This window comes from Xenopus laevis, chromosome 9_10L (assembly GCF_017654675.1).
Source record: "Xenopus laevis strain J_2021 chromosome 9_10L, Xenopus_laevis_v10.1, whole genome shotgun sequence".
Taxonomy (NCBI): Eukaryota; Metazoa; Chordata; class Amphibia; order Anura; family Pipidae; genus Xenopus; species Xenopus laevis.
This window is the reverse complement of record NC_054387.1, coordinates 94577723-94597711: the sequence shown is the minus strand read 5'-3', so window position 1 is coordinate 94597711 and position 19989 is coordinate 94577723. Positions and strand designations below refer to the sequence as shown.

The 19989-nt window shown below is 37.9% G+C and overlaps 1 protein-coding gene across 2 annotated transcripts in view; it reads right to left on the bottom strand.

The window, feature by feature from the left end:
• Positions 1 to 1427: 1427 nt before the first annotated feature.
• The window catches only part of tmeff2.L (transmembrane protein with EGF like and two follistatin like domains 2 L homeolog), an 81424-nt gene continuing 62862 nt past the window's right edge, over positions 1428 to 19989 (bottom strand). The window contains exon 10 of one of the 2 annotated variants that reach the window (XM_018234658.2): positions 1428 to 1784. In XM_018234658.2, the coding sequence (XP_018090147.1) occupies positions 1688 to 1784 (97 nt within the window). In that variant the 3' untranslated portion in view covers positions 1428 to 1687. 2 annotated transcript variants of the gene reach the window in all.

Here is a 19989-nt window from a genome sequence, read left to right as displayed (position 1 = left end):
GCCGGCCCCCTGCTTTCTGAATGCTGCTGACTTATGGAAAGCAGGGCGGGAGCACAAGGGGAGGGTATCTTCTGTCCATTCCTTTCCTTTATTGGTCACTGAGTTTAAGTCCCGGTTGAGCTGCTCAGGGATTGGATAGCTGAGGTTTGAACTTCTCCTCCAGCTCATCCAATCACCATGCAGCTTTACCAGGACTTGAAATTCTGTGACCAATAAGGGAAGAAAATGCTGCTGCAGCCACCTGTGCTCCCCTCTTCCCTTCTGTAGTTGGCAACTCACGTTTAGGGGGGCTCTGCCATGTAACATGGCAGAGCCCCCCTAAAGGTAATCCTTTGTGGTCCCTGTTGTGTGGTGGGTCCCTGGGCACTTCTGGGGGGGGCAAGTTTTTTAACATGGACGTTTAAGGGGGGCCCTGACCACCAATTTTTTTTCCTCATGTGGGGTCCTAGCCACCAATATTTTTTAATGGGGGCCCTGACCACAAATGTTTTTATTAATGGGGGGCCCTCACCGCCTTTTTTTTTTTATTAACATGTGGGAACCATAGCCACCAATGTTTTTTTTTTTAGTGTGTGGTGGGGGGTAGACCTGTGGGGTGGGCGGACCCATAGGTGGGGCTTGTGGTGGGTGCAACCCAGGGGGCCCAGGGATTTTTGATGGCGGCCCAATACCCTAGATGGACTGATGGAAGGAATAGAGCTAAGGGCCCTCTTATCCCCTATACACCCCATACATTTTGTGTGTGCTGCTCCTAATTGTGTTCTACTACAAAATAATTGTGGCATAGCTATGTATCCAGGAAGCATTCAGCACCACTCCAGAGTGTGGTTGAACTGGTTTTTGGATTGAGTAAAATGATTAGTCATTCAAAATGCTTTATGATTTCTTTTAAAAAAAAGAAAAAAAATTGACTGCCGCTTTCATAAGTGGCAATCCACACAGACCCCCTTTTCCATTCCCATTTGCATTAAGTCCTCCCCCAGGGGCTGGCATCTTACCCTATACCTGGTTTAGAACACAGAGCAGTATTCTGTCGATTTTCCTTTAGCCTCGATTATCTCTCAGTAGCGATAGGCTTGAGAATCGTTGGAGGGGTCGGCACCTCTCCCAATATCCGTATAAGAAGAAAATACCAAACTCCAATGCCAGACATCTGACGTCTGATGTCTGACAAAGGGGCACGCCCCTGAAACGTTACATCAAGTCACTAATAAACACGCAGGGGTTCTCTCTGCTTCACTGGCTTTGGAGTTTGGTATTTTCTTCTTATTAGAACACAGAGCAGAGCAGCGGTGTTGATATTCAGCATAATGTGGATGGGGAGTGGGCCACTTTTTCAAACTGGGTAGGTTGGGAGTTCCCTGTCCTTTAAAATAAAAAAGTATTTAATGTATTTTCAGTACACTAGAAAAAGTCACAAATCTTTATTTCTCATAGATGAGTATTTATTATATATTACAAATACATTAAAAGGAAAAATATTATAAACAGTTTATGTACATTACAGAAAAGAACAACACAAATTATACTCTTTATTTCAAGTATACTCATACATATTAAAGTACAATAGTAGCACAAATTCATTGGAATATACTACCATAAATGCAAGGCAAGCAGTTTAAATCTCTCAGTATTTTCTAGTCCAAGATTTTATATGAAAGTTTTGCCATTATGGAAGCATGCTGCTTTATATTAGACGGGTTGATGCTCTTGTTGTGTTGTCTGAACTGTAGTGGCCCAGATTTTGTTTTTGTCTATAGATTCTGTTGGTTCTTGGACATTTTCTATGAAGAAAATACACACAGATTAATTATTAAGTAACATTTTTCTTTTTTTACATAAACCATTATTTAATATTCAACAGTTATCATGGTTAATCTCACATGAAAAAGTTATGTTAGCTCAGGTGCTGGCTTATAATATTTACAGTTTGGCTAACCAGCTCATAATTGGCTCTCTAGAGATCACTGCATGAAGCACTAGCTGTTTTGCAAATAGGAACAAAAAGATAGGTTAATGCAGGATGAAAGTGATAAATATATGAATCAAAGCTGTATATGACACTTAGGGGGTTATTTATCAAAGTCCGAATTTATTTCAATATTTTCTGCTACAAACTCCAATCAAATACGCTCTGTTTTTTAAGCTTATTATTATTTGCTTCGCGGGAAAAAAATCAGATTTTCACAAATTTTTCGGACTTTCTCATCAGATTTTCACGATTTTTACGTAATTTTCACCCGAAAACTTTGGGGTATTGCCTGTAAACCAACGCACATTGGGACTTCTCCCATTGACTAATATGCAACCTCGACAGGTCTGAGATACCGGATTTTCAGATTCAAACTTTTCCATCCTCGGGGTTTAATAAATTCCGAAAAATGTGTGATTTTTTTTAAAAGTCAGATTTTATTTAAAAAAACCACAAATTTTGCATTCGATGTTTAGTAAAAAAAAACAAAAAACTTAGATACTTTAAAGCACTGCTTCCAAATCTGGAATCAAGGATGAAGAAATTTGAATTATCACATACTGTAACCGCTACGGAAATACTGAGTTCATAGATGAGAATTCTCATTTAATTTCTTGTAACACACAATGGACTTTCATCCAATCTTTGATTGAAGGTCAACAATGCCTCAGAGAAAGCTTGATGGGGTAGGCAGGGGCAAACTCCACTGACCACAAATTAATTAAAAAAGTTAAAGTAGATTCCACTGACCCCCAATGAATTACTTATTAGAACCTTAATTAATCTTTTTAAATCTATATATCACATCATGCGGAGAGAATCCTCCTTCAGTGTTTTTAAAACGAAACTCAAAGACTACCTCTGGGAGCACCTGGATAAAACCTGAACTGGCACTTATATAACAGTGTAACAAACTGTAACCTACAGCATCTTAATACCCCTCTGAATTGTCTGTATGTTACCCTCCCGGTTAGACTGTAAGCCCTATGGGGTAGGGTCCTCTGGCCTTTTGTTTCCTTGACACTGAGCACTTAATCTGTATTGTAATTATATTTTATATTTATGTGAATTGTATTTCTAATAATGCACCTATTGTAACGTTTTATTTCAATGACCCCTTGTTTGTCAATGCTTATTTATTGTTCTGCTGTACAGTGCTTTGCCCTCAAGGAGTGCTATACAAATAAAAATATACATACATACATATCACCTAGTTATACTAAAGTAACCAACTATTTATATTGATATCTATTTACTTAATAATTTGAGCTATCATCTACAGATCATTGGGCCTCTTAAACTCTTGGGGGCAGATTTATCAAGGGTCGAATTTTGAATTGAAAAAACTTCGAAATTCGACCATCAAATAGGTGTAGTACGATAGTCAAAGGTTTTTTCCTTAAAATTAAAATCGTTCGATCGCACAATGAAATCCTTCGAATCGTTCGATTCGTACGATTTAATCGATTTTACAAAAAAACCTTCGACTTCTCAAAACTCAGCCAACGGCTATAGGAGGTTCCCCCATAGGCTAAACAGCAATTCGCCAGGTTTAAGGAGGCAAAGTATCGAAGTCGAAGTTTTTTAAAGAGACAGTACTTGATGATTGAAGTACCCAAAAATTACTTAGAAATTCGAAGTTTTTGAATTCGAAAATTCACTTCGACCCTTAGTAAATGGGCCCCCTAAAGTTTAAGCAACTTATCAAGCAATGGCAACTCTGAGCAGCGTGACAGGGGTAGGAAGCTGTGTAGGGTTTAAACTAAAGTTTCTGATGGCAATACTTGGTATTACTGATATAGACCACAGCACCAATGACCATAGACCCAGCGTGACAATGATTAGACTGGCTATTCCTGCAAGCACAGGATCATGTACAATCCACTTAGATGACTGTTCTCACACTATTATTAAACCTAAAAGGGATACTGTCATGGGAAAACATTTTTTTTTCAAAATGAATCAGTTAATATTGCTGCTCCAGCAGAATTCTGCACTGAAATCCATTTCTCAAAAGAGCAAACAGATTTTTTTATATTCAATTTTGAAATCTGACATGGGGCTAGACATTTTTGTCAATTTTCCAGCTGCCCCTGGTCATGTGACTTGTGCCTGCACTTTAGGAGAGAAATGCTTTCTGGCAGGCTGCTGTTTTTTTCTCAATGTAACTGAATGTGTCTCAGTGGGAAGTGGGTTTTTACTATTGAGTGTTGTTCTTAGATCTACCAGGCAGCTGTTATCTTGTGTTAGGGAGCTGTTATCTGGTTACCTTCCCATTGTTCTTTTGTTTGGCTGCTGTGGGGGAAAAGGGAGGGGGGTGATATCACTCCAACTTGCAGTACGGTAGTAAAGAGTGATTGAAGTTTAGCAGAGCACAAGTCACATGACTTGTGGCAGCTGGGAAATTGACAATATGTCTAGCCATTTTTTCATAACAGACATTTTTGCCATTGCTTTTTTTGCGCCAATACCAACTCTGTACAACAGTTTAATTGCCAATGTGTCATCAGTGGTAGGAAAGCAGTTGAACTGGTTAATAAGGGATAAGATACCTGAACACATAGCAAATTACCCTATGATGAGCTTGTACTAGCATGGATTTATTTATAATAGATCTTGCCAAACTAATTTAAGTGCCTTCTATGAGAAGGTGAGCAGAAACAGTGTCAGTGGATGTGATCTACTGTGATCTACTAAATTTGTTAAAGCATTTTATACAGTACCACACAGTTGGTTACTGATTAAATTAAGGAATAGTGTCCTGGAGCATAATAATTGTGCTTGGGACAAACTCTCTCTCTCTTCTTATCTTCTTAGTGTTAAGATAATATGTTCTTTATGTATATGCAAAGGAAAGCCTTTTGGACTGTCTAACACCCAGACGTTTTTTTTTATCTTCTTAGCGTTAAGATAATATGTTCTTATATATGGTATATTTCTCTCTCACAATGTTCAGCAGCGGCAACAGCACGCGGCATTAAGTAGCAGTGGGGCACCAAAGCAGGCAGAGACAGTGGTGGACTGGCTGACCTTCTCTGATGTGGGCACTAGTCAGCAGCAGGAGGTCACCTGCCAGCTCTGTGCTAGGGAACTCCCCAGAGTCCATGCTACATTTTGAAGGTGTACTTGGGTCCAGACAACAAGGATAATTTTGAGGAGCAGACAGGTATGGCGAAGGTGTATTTTTGTCTGAGGAGGAAGAAGACAATGTGGCACAGACTAGTACTTTAGCAGTAGGGAATGTTGTGCAGGAAAGTAAGCTGCTGGTCTTGAGGTGCAGGCCAGCATCACTTCATGTATGATTCAGAAGTGATCCAGGGGAAAGATTTTATGATGAGAGGGACAGACCCTAGGATCTGGCTCAGGAAGATTCCAGTAGCAGTTTAGAGGAGGAACTCTGTGTCGTTGATGAGGATGAGCTGTCTACCTCCAGTAATACATGCTACTTGCTGATTAGGTGTGATAGGTTACACCAGACATAGTAAAGAAATTTAACACTGGTCCTTGAACGCTGATGTGAATAAGGAACATCTTTCAAGATAAAATATTAGCACAAAAAAAAGTACACACAACACTGTTCCTAAAAAAAAGTTTTTTATTTTCTCAAAACAATTGAAGATAAAATGTTGCCATTGCTTTGTTTTGCCAATCCCAACTGTGCGTAACAGATTTCCAATTTGTCATTGGTAAATAAACAAACAAATCTATAAATATATATCCAAGAAGCAACAACTAGCACCTATAGCTTAAAGTAACATTAGCTTTCGGTGTGAATTTATGGTGTGAAACTGGATGTTGATTCTGAACAACAAGACTGTTACTCAACGATAAATATCTCTTTCAATTTTTGTTACACGTGTTTCTTTCCTTAATAACTTGCATGATTTTTTAAGCAAGTCTTGCAAATTTACTGGGATGTTGCCTTCCATTTGTACACAGACATCAATCACTTGATCAGGGGCATGGCCTGTGATGTCACTGACATTCTCTTTCTGGGTTTCTGCTCATCACCTTCACCGCCAGGTTCAGGCATGTGCTGCTCCTCCAATCTGCTTCTGTTTTCTAGTTCTGGAAAACAGCAGATGTAAATACATAAATATTCTTGTAATGTTTACCAAAGATTAATGTCAGATTGCCAGTTTGGGCTTGCAGAGAGCTTAATAGTTCCCAAAGTGCAAGAAATTGAAAACAAAGAAAGTTTTAAAAATTTATTATTTCATATGCATACACACACACACACTGCTTAAAGGGGTCATGTCATCACCTAATAAATTATTCCAAATTCTTTAGGGTTTAGCAAGCAAAATAAACTTTGTATAATTTATTTAAATTCTTTAAATCTGGTTTATTGGAATTCACAGTCACAGCAAGCAGTCAGGCATCTGATGACTGTGCCCATGTACTACTGGCTACACAATTAGATGATGAGGAGGTGGATGTGAAGGTGAAGTACAATGACAACTAGTAGGTGTAAAGTGAGGAATATAGGCAGGGCAGGCAATATACAGTATGACTGACCTATATACCTTTATGAATGTTTTAATAAAAATAATTAGTGTTTTATGTTTGATTTGAAAATGACTTTTAATATGAAGGTTTATGTCTGGATGACAGGTCCCCTTTATGAATCCAATTTCTTCACAGTCCCAAACACAGTTATAAGGAAGGTGGAAACTAGAATGAGAGTTATGTTATCTACATGGAGGACACCAGAAAACAGAGCCACGGTGAGCTACAAAAATGAGCTAAGTAATAATTATTTGTCTCACCCATTGAAATTTCATTCAGCATCCTGCTATTTCTCTGTTTTAGGTCTGACCACAGTCTCTGGACTTGTCACAGTTCCATTTCAATGTTAAATTTTCTCCCCATTTTCCTGTTGAGGTGGTACATAATTTCCCTTTTTTTCTCATGCACCCCTTCTGTGCCTGGGCGAAGGTTGTTGTACCGCTTCTTCAACCAGTACTTTATGAAGTACCTGGCCTGTTCTTCAGAAAGTGAAACCAATCCAGCCAACACTATGCTGCTGTAAGTGCTATTGTGTTATACTCAACATTCACAGCAGACGTATGATCTTTGCTAGCCGTAAGTAAACTAGGGACATAGTTGTGTAAGAATATTCTTTTCATAGTTACTTAATTTTTGGTAGGATGATTAGTTGCAGTTGCTGTTAACATATTTTCCTACTGAATACTGTTGTGACTTTTTCTATGAAGAACCGTTGTAACGTAGTGGACAGGAGATTCTCTTACAAAGTCGGGGAATGTATATCCTATTGCTGAGCTAAAAACTCCTTCACCTTAATGAAATTCTGCAGCTTCTCAAATTTTTTGGCAAAGTGAAACACTGCAAATTTGCTCATAACTATTAAAGAGAGAGTAGTTAGTATGCATTGTGCTTCTATCAATGCAGCTCTGGAACCCAAACCTAAAAAAGAAGAATCTAAAATTCATTCTTATCATATTCTTATATTTAAAAAAATATGGCTAACTACTAGTTACAGACTAAGGACTAGATTTCATCTTTTAAATGTATCCCTTTTGGCAATATACCGAACCCCCCCAAAGGCATAGTTATGTGTATCGTCTGTGTAGTGGCAAAGGGAAGCCTTTTGACTGTCTAACACCCAGACGTTTTGTTATACCCTATTTTTTTTTTCTTTTACTCTTTCACTCTGCTTCCGGACATTAGTTCAGTAATAGGTTAACCCATATAACTGTATGACCATATCTTTTATACCAGTGCTCGGCTAATGCCCACTGTGATGTTACGAATGAAAATGTTGAAACAATAAAAAACCTTTGAATTAAAGAAAAAAATGATAATATGTTCTTTGGTATACATGGTATATCAGTATTGTACCATATGCTATCATACTATAGCAAGGTAAAACTAGATGGGGGGCAACCAATTTAGATATAAATCAACTGCCTTTTGTAGTTATGGAAATAAATATGCACTGTCTTGTAACTAATATATTGTTATATCACAATGGTTCAACTTTAATCTGAAATATAGATCTATGGTAACAAATATGTACAGGGTCGGACTGGGCCAGCGGGACACTGGGAAAAACCCGATGGGCCCCAGCTCTCATGTGCCCCACCAGGCCATAACTGCTCCTTGTCACCGCTCCCCTGAGCCTACTCCTCCTGGTCAGAAAAGTTGAAAGGTACAAGCGAGCGTGCTTACGCCTACTCCTCCTGGTCTAAGTGAAAGGTAGGAGGGTGCACACACTCACTACCTGTCACCACTGCCCTGAGCCTGGTCCTGTTTGGGAAAGGTATAAGTTAGTCTGAGCCGAAGTGTGTGTATGGGGGGGGGGGTATGTGTGCGCGACAGGAGCCTCAGAATAGTCTTTGCAGTATGGGCGGGGGTCGAAGGGGGACCCGAGAAAGCAGCCCCAGTGGGCCCCAGGCCCCCCAGTCTGACCCTGAAAACGTATGTAAGTTACAGTACACCGTCTTACAATTTTGTTATTTTATTGTTACAGAAATATATTGTCTTTTACTATTGGATAAGTAACATTTTGTTGAATGTATAAGTAATATAGGGAGATGGCTTCTCCTTTGTTTAATGTTAGCTTACCCACTATTCCTGCCCCTTTAAGGACTGCCGAATAGCTGAGCATTTAAGAGAGCTAGAAAACATATATAGATACAGTAGATAGCATGTTACCGGACGCAAAAGGCACTGCTGGCTTAGGCATGTTTGTACAAACGATGTGACCGAATGTGCAGATATTCCTGTAGGGTGGGCAAATCACTTGGATTTATACCAATTTATAATCATTGAGTGCTAGGAAAATTGAACCCTGTGACTCCCTGGATGAGTACACCGAATAAATCAGGCACAGTAGAACAATGGGTCTAAGTAAACACACGTGGGTTTTTATTTAAAAAGCACTATTTACACCATTTAGAGGTGAAAAAAAAAACAAAACAGCAAAATAAACTGTCGCCAGCTTGGCAACTAACTATACATTACGGCTTCCCTGACTATCAGACCGGAAACAATCTTGCACGGCTCTGGTCTCTACGTTAGCAACAGCAGTCTTTACCACACACAAAAAAGGTTTTGTATACCCAAAACACCAAACGTTTGCCAAAAAAGTCTTTCACAGAACTCCCCAGCCTGATATCTCACATCAGAACTGGTTCCAGGGTGGAGCCAAACCCTAAGCAGGCTGGGAATTCTTATAGAAACCTGGATCAGCAGATTAGATTCTGCTGAGCTCGTTAACTGGTCTGTGAGCTGACTGCATTACCAGAAACTGAGAGCACTGCTCAAACCTGGGACAGATATACACACCATCCTGCACAAATCCACAAACCTTTAGGGTAAAGCCAGACGAGGAGATTCAGGGAGATTTTGTCTCCTGGCGACTTATCACCACGTCTTTTGCGCGACTATCTCCCCGAACTGCATCTGCATTTTTTCCCCATAGGCTACAGCGCAAAATCGCCTGCGCTAATGGGGAAAAAACGCTGAGGCAGTTCGGGGAGATAGTCGCGCAAAAGATGTAGCGATAAGTCGCCAGGCGACAAAATCTCCCTGAATCTCCTCGTCTGGCCTTACCCTTACTGACCTGCTGTGACATAATATATATATATATATATATATATATATATATATATACATATACATGCATAAACAATTTGGAAAAGAGAAAGAGGACCAAGCACTCCTTTTTTTGATCATTTGTGTATATCAAATGCATTTCAATCTATTTAGTCTATTTTTACACTACTATGCAATAAAGCAAGTACAGGGGTCAAAGAACAGTGACAGTATTTTGCCTTAAAATATGTATTGTTAATATATTTGCTTTGTGTGATGTGTTTTACATTCTTTTTGTATATAAAAAGGGAAACTCACTGGGATACCACACCTCTTCTGATGAAGCACCCATTGACATCAAACATGTTAAGAGAGAGGCACTCAGGGACCACAAAGCACCTCATTTGGTTTGTTGTAAATTTTGGATAAATGTATGATTGTTTTGTTCACCAAAAAAAAATTATGTTATATGATTATGTGCCTATCCATTGTGTTAATATATTGGATAGAGAGTTGGATGAATGATAGATTACCAGCGTTGGACTGGGTCCCCAAGAGAACCTGTTATCAAGGGCCCACCAACCCTAAAACATTTTCCCCTTATTGAGAAAATCCCTGGTACCTCCATGTTTGAGGGATTCATTGATCATTTTCAATTGTAACTGACTAATATAGCCTAAAAGGAAACTAAAGACAGGTTGGACTGGTACTATAGAACACAAAGCAGGTAGTTTATCAGTATTCAATTGGAAATCACAATAAGAGAGTACAAGGAATGTCCAAGATGCAGGTAAACTGCTCAATGTGGTTTATTGTGAACACTTGACAAAGAGCCAAAAGGCTCGAAACTTGTTGTGCTTACAATAAACCACATTAAGCAGTGAACCTGTCTCCTGGCCATTCCTTGTACTCTCTTATCGTGATTTTTAATATAGCCTAAAAGGCACTGTTGCTTGCCCACAGACACCAGTTCATTGAAGTCTATGAGAAACATATTATTGTATTTTGTATCAGTTGCTTCCAAAAAGTTCATTCAGGTCTTATTCTGTGTGGGTTGCTGTGTTCTGTTTTTTGCATTAAAGGAGAAGGAAAGTCTGTTTGCACTTGGGGGTGCCAAATGTTAGGCACCCCAAGTGATTGTACTGACTTACCTGAAACCCTGGGCTCCTATCGCAGAAAACTGCACCGGGCTGGGGTTATACCAGTCCTTTAATGCTAGTACAAGCTGTGTAAGAGCTCAGAGCAATAAAGTTTGTTCAGCGAATAGCACAAACAGCTGTTTATAGCTCAGGCTATATGATTGTTTAATGACTGTTTTAGCTTTTGCTCTCCCATTTACACTATGAAAATTGTTTGTAAGAAACTAGCCCAGTCAGCTCTATATAATAAACAGCCTCCCTGGATTCTCTTCATTAATGACCTTTAAGTTGGCAAGTACTGTTTATGTTTTTTCCTATGTTCCATGCAGGATTCTGCCGCTTTGCATAGACATTTGATTACATTTGAGAACTGGGCAAAAAACTGGCAAATGAGGTTCAGTGTTGATAAAGGCAAGGCTATGCACAACGTGTTGTTGGCCTCTTTAATTGAGAAGCATTTGGCGAATATTTGTGGATAAACTGTATAACTCTATGCAGAGTCACTCTACAAGTAAAATATTATTTTGCTTAAAAACAGTATTAAAAAAAGAGCATTAGCTCAATGGATAAATACACAGTTTTGCTTTACAGGTAAAAGATCTATTATCTAGAATGCTTAGGACCTTTAGTTTTATGTATAAGGGATCTTTCCATAATTTGTCTCTCTATACCTTAAGTCTGCTAAAATCATTTAAACCTTAAATAAACCCAATAGGATGTTATGCCACCAATATGCATTCATGCAGCTTGTTTACCATAAAGTTCAAGGTATTGTTTTATTATTACAGCGAAAAATGAAATAATTTTAAAATTGTATTTCCTTTAATTGGACTTCCCACAATTCAGAGCTTTCTGAATAATGGGTATGTGGATAACAGATTCCATACCTGTTTCAATATATGAAAAAACCTATATCAGTCAAGGGGTCTTATTGTACAGTTTATTTAAAAGTATTATTTAACAGACAATTTCAACGACATATAACACTGTATTGATTCACCTTTGTCAGCTGAATTAATGGTTAACTATTTATCAACAAGCTTATCAGGTGCTTTATAATCTGCATAACATTATGTCTAGCATATCCTGTTGTGTTTTCAGATAATATTGTACTTATCATCCTGCACCCGCTTAATAAAACTCTCCACTACTTACTTTGTCATAGGTGGATAAAATGTACTTTTTTAAAAATAAAAAAATGCTTTAATCTCGGTTTTGAAAGAGACGTTACATCAACCTTACCAGGCACAGACTGATATGAATGATGTCGTTTGAATTCAAAACGTGATACATGTTTGCAGTATAAATCAAATCAAAGTCTAATCTATTATATCGGACAAGGTTCAATCACTTAGAAAGCAAATCCGAGGTATCCTTACATTGTAGCTCCTGTAAAAAAGATTTAAAAAAATCACTTGTTGAAAACTTTGCAGTTGTGGTTCATGCTGAAACTGGTATTGGACATACCTGTTTGGAATAAGAAACTGGTGACATTGATGCCTCAGAAAATATCTGTGGATTGGATTTGTGATAAAACATACTTTTAATCTAGAGGGAAAAAATGTAAACTATTATATTATTGCTTATTTGCTCCTAACTGCTTCAACAAATGGTATATGTATGATAACCTTTGCTCCTTTCCCTGTGTAGTTTTGATGTTGTATAGCCTGACCAGAATTCTTTGGTAAGTGACCCCTACCATGAGGGCAAACAAACCAGAACCCTCTGTAACAAAATACACATAATTGGCCCGAGACCCTATGCAAGAGCTATGTACTGTCTGGATCCTACATTCAGACTAAACTGGGCATGCTCCCCCAATGGCACCCCAGTATTAGCTGTGATTGGCACCATTACACCATTACAGCAGTATTAGCTGTGATTGGCACCATTACACCATTACAGCAGTATTAGCTGTGATTGGCACCATTACAAATCATGGCCAGATTGGTCCCTATAATGGCCCCCTGATTGGCGTTTCTGGAAGCTGCCTTTGTGGTTGGCAGAAGAAATCAAACCCTGTTCTGCATTTTCGACAGGGGTTGTTCGCTTTCTAGCTTACCAAGTTGGTTACCTAGAATTCCAAACTGTTACACAAATGGAGGACCACAGATACTACCCATCTGTAAGCCACCACAGCTGTATCCACATGATCCAGTAACCAGCAATAGCAGTGCCCAAACCTGGCATCATCCACAAGCAGAACTACTGAATGCCGGCTGGCTACCATCTAGACACTGAGGAAAACCTGTGATGTTGAAGTGTCCATTGAACAATAAAGAGCTGCATTCCCTAAAGGAGTTGTGTTGTATAAGTCCGGCTCTATGGCCACGTCTTCTTGTGGCAAGGCCGTAACAGGATTGTTTAAATGGTGAACTCTAACTTTCACCCATTCATAAATACAATTCTAAAAATCCCATACAAATGAAAAGAAAGTGGGTGAGATTTTTTGTAGCGAGATCTTAAATTTTGATAAATCTGCCCAAAAATCTCTAACTCACCATTAAGTGTGTCCATCTGTATAAACATTGTCTCTCAAAGTCTAACATGCCAAACTTGTCTGCCAGACAAATTGCCAAATTTTCTGCCAGACACATTTAAACAATATTTAGTAAGCTTAAACTCAAAGTCTGCTTTCATATTTTCAACTTCTGGCTTAGTTTTAGGTTTTCCTAAAATACTTATTCCTTTCTAGCAGTGACCTGTAGACTGGTACCCTTAGATCTCTAGATGGGACAAAATCAGTTTACTAAAAGCCAGTGTAAGTGACAAAAGAACAGCAGTTTGGTGTGTGCCAGTATGAATGCTTGCCTGGGGATAGGGGGTATATCCCCTAGGCTAAAAGCACAGGGGTGCTGGGAGGTGCTTTTAATACGATTGTGACCACAACTACATGCTTGATAAGAAAATAACTGCTAATGGGTTTAGTTCTTACACAGGAATATACAAAAGGTCCATTGTCATTCATGGCCTTTTACAGGACTATAGAATTACCATTCTCATATAAACAGGGCATTTGTTGCCAAGAAACAGCTTGTTTGTATATCCTAGATCAGGGATCCCCAACCTTTACAACCCGTGAGCAACATTCAGAAGTAAAAGGAGTTGGGGAGCAACACAAGCATGAAAAATGTTTCTGGAGTACCAAATAAGGGCTGTGATTGGTCATTTAGTAGCCCCTATGTGGATTGTCAACCTACATTGAGGCTCTGTTTGGCAGTGCACCTGGTTTTAATGCAATAAAACTCACCTCCAAGCCTGGAATTCAAAAATAAGCACCTGCTTTGAGGCCCCTGGGAGCAACATCCAAGGGGTTGGAGAGCAACATGTTGCTCGCGAGCTACTGGTTTGGGATCACTGTCCTAGATCAACAAGAATTTTAATGTCAAGAAAAAGTTTTCACTTTTAAACTTTACTGGTCCTTGAACTTTCTGGAGTTAAATACAGTGAGAAGTCCTGGTGGTGTAGCGGGGCGTCAGGGATACCTGCCGCTCAAAATCTTCAGCGCTCCGACGTGCACTATCCTTCTTCCTCTATGGGGTGCGTGCCTGCTCGCTTCCGGGTTATGAGCTGCAGTGCAGTGACGTTATTGTGCTTTGGCGCAAAGTTTGAATATTTAAAGGGGCCTTGAGCAGTTTCTCACTGCCCAACGTAAAGGACTATTTTGTAGTTCCTGGGTGTGATTCTTGTTTCCCTGATCCTGTCTAGTCTGCTGCCTGTCCTGACCATCTGCTTGTGTACTGTGTTTGACACAGCCTGTCCCTCGACGAAACTTCTTGTTCTACGTTCCTGCTGCAAACATACGGTCCTTTGTCTGCCCAGAACTCTCTCCTTGGTCCTCTCACATTAAGACCTGCCGGCATCAGAGTAGCGGAGGACTCCTTCCGAAGTGAAAGGTGGCTGTTATAGACAGAAGATCGAGTCGTGCCTAGGACTTTGGGGGTTTGTTCTGGGTTTGGAACATATCAACAGCATTGTGTGTGGCAGACAATAGATATCGCCCCCCCACCTCAACTCAAACTTGTTTTTTCTGTTTTTACATATGACTTGGTGATTAAGGCTTGATACATTCACATTTGCAGGTCAGTAATCTATGAAACAGTAATTTGTTAGCATTTAATCTATTAAATGCATGTACAAGCTTTCAGCTTTTGTTACTACAGGTTTGGGATCAGTTATCCAGAAACCAGTTATCCAGAATGATCCGAATTACGGAAAGGATGTCTCCCATAAGCTTCATTTTATCTAAATGATCTAAATTTTAAAAGGGATACCCTTTTTCTATGTAATAATAAAACAGTACATTGTACATGATCCCAAATAAGATATAATTAATCCTTATTGGAGGCAAAACCAGTCTATTGGGTTTATTTAATGTTTACATGATTTTCTGAAATACTTAAGGTATGAAGATCCAAATGATGGAAACAGGTCCGGGCCAAGCAACCTGGGCGCCCAAGGCAACACGGTTGGCCGATTCGCCCTCTTGCCGGCACGCTTCCCGAAATGCGCATCTGTCAATATTTAAATTTGTGGAGGGGGGAACCAGTGCCGATGGCAGAGAAAGGGTCCGGACCAGGGGTAGGCTGAAGGAAGAGGTACATGCTTGGCGCCCCCACTTCATTGCGCCCTAGGCACATGCCTCTTCTGCCTACCCCTAGTTCCGGCCCAGGATGGAAAGATTTGTTGTCCGGAAAAACCCCAAGTCCTGAGCATTCTGGATAACAGGTCCTATACCGTACACGTGTCAAGCCATTGGCCTGCAGGAAGGAGATAGGGTCAGCATGAAATGGCATCTGTTAGCTGAAAAGAAAAATTATGTTTAATTTGAGCACAGTGAATGGTGGAATAGAGTTGACAGCAATATCTGTAGAACATTCAACTACCATTCTCTGCTTATTCAAAAATCTGATTCTCAAGCAGCTGGTTTCTAAATTAAATAAAAAATGGTCTGAACAAAAATAAAATATTATTCCTCATCTCTTTGGCCATCATTTTAAGGGGGGCTTATCATCTCATTTACATTTCATGAGGGTTAGTGAAAAACAACTTCAACATTGGCACCTGCTAATTGTCTATCTACTTTCTGTGTCTGTGCAACCACTATAGAAATCAGAGGGACTTCAAGTCCCCAGAATCCATTGCTTTACAAAGGAACAAGGCTGCATTATAAGCAGGGGGTAATTTATAAACTTTGCACCACACATAGTTATCACAATCGGTTGGTTTGCACATGTTTTTGCCTACTTAAATATTGCACAGCTGTACCCATCTTTCCTTTTTTTTGTGAATCCAAGTGACATGCACATTGTACACAAATATTTGCAAATGAGACAGGTGTTTGCGTGAGTATGGCCACTGTGTGTCGTCGTGTGCAAATGTGTGTCATTTTGCAAATATAATTTTGCAATTTGCAAAACTGGTTAGCAAATAACTTTTCCGCCACCAAAAGTTGCGCCATAATTTGAATGCAGAGTATGCACATAAATATTTGCTATTTGCAATTATGCTATATTTAAAAAGCTCGTAAGGACAATCACAGCACAAATAAAAATTTATAAAAATTATATTTTAGCACATTAAAATAAATCAATCCTAACCACATTTTTATATATAACACATGCAGGGAAAATGTTCACTGTGCAAATGAATCTAAGCTGTGCATAATTTATTGAGTGACTGTTAGCAAAAGGAGTGTGAAGAACTGATCCTAGTAACACAGAGATAGACTATCATTGTTTCCTTTCAGTCATGTATGTAAAAAAAAAAGTAAAAAAAAAGTAAAAAAAACTCAATACATTTCTATTCTCACTATTCTATTTATGCACCTTTTCTATGTAAGTATATCTTAAAGAGCTAATTAAGCTTCAAAAGAGGGTATTATTTTCTTTTTAATGATAATTCAGATACATTCTGTATTGATTATTCTCATATTTTCTTTCCCAACATTGTTCATGTTTAACAGATCTACAGTAATTCCATCTTGCCATATGTTATTCTTCACATGCAAAACCTATAGTTCACAAAGCTGATAATTCTGATGGTGGTATTGAACCTTTCTATTTACTGGGGCAAGCTCCATTCTTTTACCTACTTTGCTGAAATGTTTGGCAGCAGATCAAAAGTAACCAATTATGCCCTGCAGTATATTTCCTTTGAATAATAATTTCAGATGTTTAAAGTTTGTTCCTTCTTCAATTAACGTACTTACAGATCATATGAATTTTTTTTGTATTTCTTTGCAACATTGCTTGAATACAACCTCAGTTCAGTTACAACCAAAACACTTATTCAGTCTATTATTGTTTTTTGCTTTGACTACTGCAACTTACTCCGCGCAGGCATTCCAACAAGTCACCATTCACAACTCCAATCTGTTCTAAACACTGCTGCTAGACTCATCCATTGATCTCACCGCCCAACATCAGCAGTTCCACTATGCATATCCCCTCAATGGCTCCCTGTCTCCTCTAGAATAAAATTCAAACTACATTTTCAAGGCTCTTAATAGGCTTCCCTATATTTCAGCTCTGATTTCAAAATATACTCCTTCACACAATCTACGCTCTGATTTTGACCTTCCCTTCTCTTCTCCTTCCTCATCCTATTCTATCTACAATACTTCTCTCAGCCTCTCTGTCTCTGGCACTCTCTGAAACTTTCAAACACTCTCTAAAGACCCACCTATTTAGGGAAGCTTATTCAATGTATTTTAATCAATCAGACATTATTGTATCATAAATCACCATTTGTTTCTATAATCCTAATTGTACCCTATCCCTTTAGATTGTAAGATCCTGTGAGTAGGGCCCTCTAATCCTATTGTACTATGTTAACCCTTGTTTTGTTATATTTTTGTAAGAGCTTTGTGTAATTGTTGGGGCTTTATAAATAAACAATGATGAATTATTAACACACCACTGGCAATATCTATTTGAAAATTGTATTATAGTGCATACTTCTTTTTTTTTTACCTTGGTTGCATAGTTCAATCTCATTTAGAATGCAGAATGAAAAATGACATGCCAATGATCTGGGAACAGTCAGGTGTTGCTACCACAAAAAGAGTCCACTTATCCAGTCATAATGATCAGCACTTCCCAAAACGACATGTTCCAATTCTTATTTCCTCCTATTAAATCATCATTTTTGTAATTAAATGGACCATTCAATTTGAATAATAAGAACAATATTGTAATACTTTAAAGTGTATAGGTTATGTAGCAGAAGCTCAAGTAATTTATTAATAACACATAATGCTATTGGTGGCACTTTTTACTTGAATACTACTGAAACCAATCACTTTTGAAATTACCTGTGTTTGCAGTGATATCCACAGCTAATCAGAATTACATCCAGAGGCAGAGACTGGTAACGGAAAGAGAATCTTTATTCCAAACATTCCAAAACACAATAATTGACTTAGTTAAGGATGTGATTGTTTGCCTGTACATCACTATGCATTCAGTACTGTATTTCCTAATTATAGGCAGAACGGCACTTATTAAAAATACAGAGTATCAGAAAAATGTAACCTGAAAATCTAGCACATTTATATCACCCACAAGTATTTTTCAAATTAAACATCAAACCCAAATTCTTTTTTTTTTTTAAAAAAACCCATCCATACCTGTTATAAAAGTATTTAAAAATCTCAGCTGTAACATATCAGCTGTCTTCCATGCCTCTATGCCACAGCAAAAACTTTCACTTGTGAATGTCTGTCAGGTCCTACTTTCTGGTTCATACACAAGATTTTGTGGTGATTTAAAGCTTGCCTTGATAACAGTTTTCACAACTGTTTTTGTGGTTTCATTTAGACAAAAAACATTTCATCTAAATGTCTTTGTCACAGAAAAAGTACCAAAGTTTATTTACTCATAAGCCCATTCTAGCCATGAAACCTGGTCTCTTTGACCAATGTAAATAAACTTTGGATTTGTTTTCGAGACTATATTGAAGGCAATAATTTCTCATTTTTACATCTTCCTACTTCCCCCTATAAACTCCAGCAGAGTTGGATCATGATTGTGGGATCTTGAGGGCAACTCTAAAATGCTGACAATATATTTTCAAGCTTAATACGCTACAACGATATGCAGACAAGCAATTGCACCTGCAGGCTATTACCATAAAAGCAAATGGGGTCAGCTATTTGTTGCAGAACTGTTTATCGAAGCTTGCTCTTACATTTCAATTTTCCCCTCTGCTCATATAGGTGTAGCCTATATATTGCAAACCATAGGGGTATATTTCATCAGGTGCTAAATGTGTATATATATTTCAATACATCAATACTTATATCTGAATAAATGTATTTAAAAAAAAATATTCTCAGTTTAATATCCTGGTGTATTTGTTTGTTGTATTTGTATTACTTTTAGGTGACACATAGATTTATCAACATTCAGATTTAGAATTTTCAAATTAAAAAAACGCAAACTTGAAAATCTTGAATGTATAATTATTTAAGAAAAATACTTAAAACCCAAAAATGTGATCACTTAAAAAGATGACATTAATTTTCAAAGAGTCTGCCACATTTTGAAATAAGCTTGAAACCATGAATTGAAAAATAGCTTGAAATTTGAGATTACAAATCCCATTGATTTCTACAAAAGCAAGAAGGCAATTTTTAAGTTTTTATTTTTTGCACTTAGTAAATCTTGAAAATTTGGAGATTTCAAATTTGCGATTTTGCCACAAAAAACTTGAATTGCAGTAAAAATTCTAATTTTAATGTTGATAATTCTTACTCCAGTTTTAATTTTTATCCATATTTATGGTCATATAGAACCAAGCTTTTATATATATTGCAGTATATACCATACAGGTATGGGACCTGTTATCCAGAATGCTCGGAACCTTAGGTTTTCTGGATATCAGATCTTTCCTTAATTTTGATCTTCATACCTTAAGTCTACTAGAAAATCATGTAAACATTAAATAAACCCAAGAGGCTGGTTTTGCTTGTAATAAGGATTAATTATATATTAGTTTTGATCTAATACAGGGTACTGCTTTATTATTAGAGAGAAAAAGAAAATAAGTTTTCAAAATTTGGATTCTATGGGAGACAGCTTTTCTGTAATTCAGAGCTTTCTGAATAATGGCTTTCCGGATAATATACATATAATATATATATAATACCTGTACTATAATTACTACCACAAAACTGGTGAGATAATATACTGAAAAGCCAAATAAAGAGAATGATAAGAGATAGTTTGCAGAAGGAAAATAATGGGGGAATTAACATATGTACATAAGCAATTTAAAGCTTGTGGATATAAATATACCATCCTAGAGAAAGCAAGG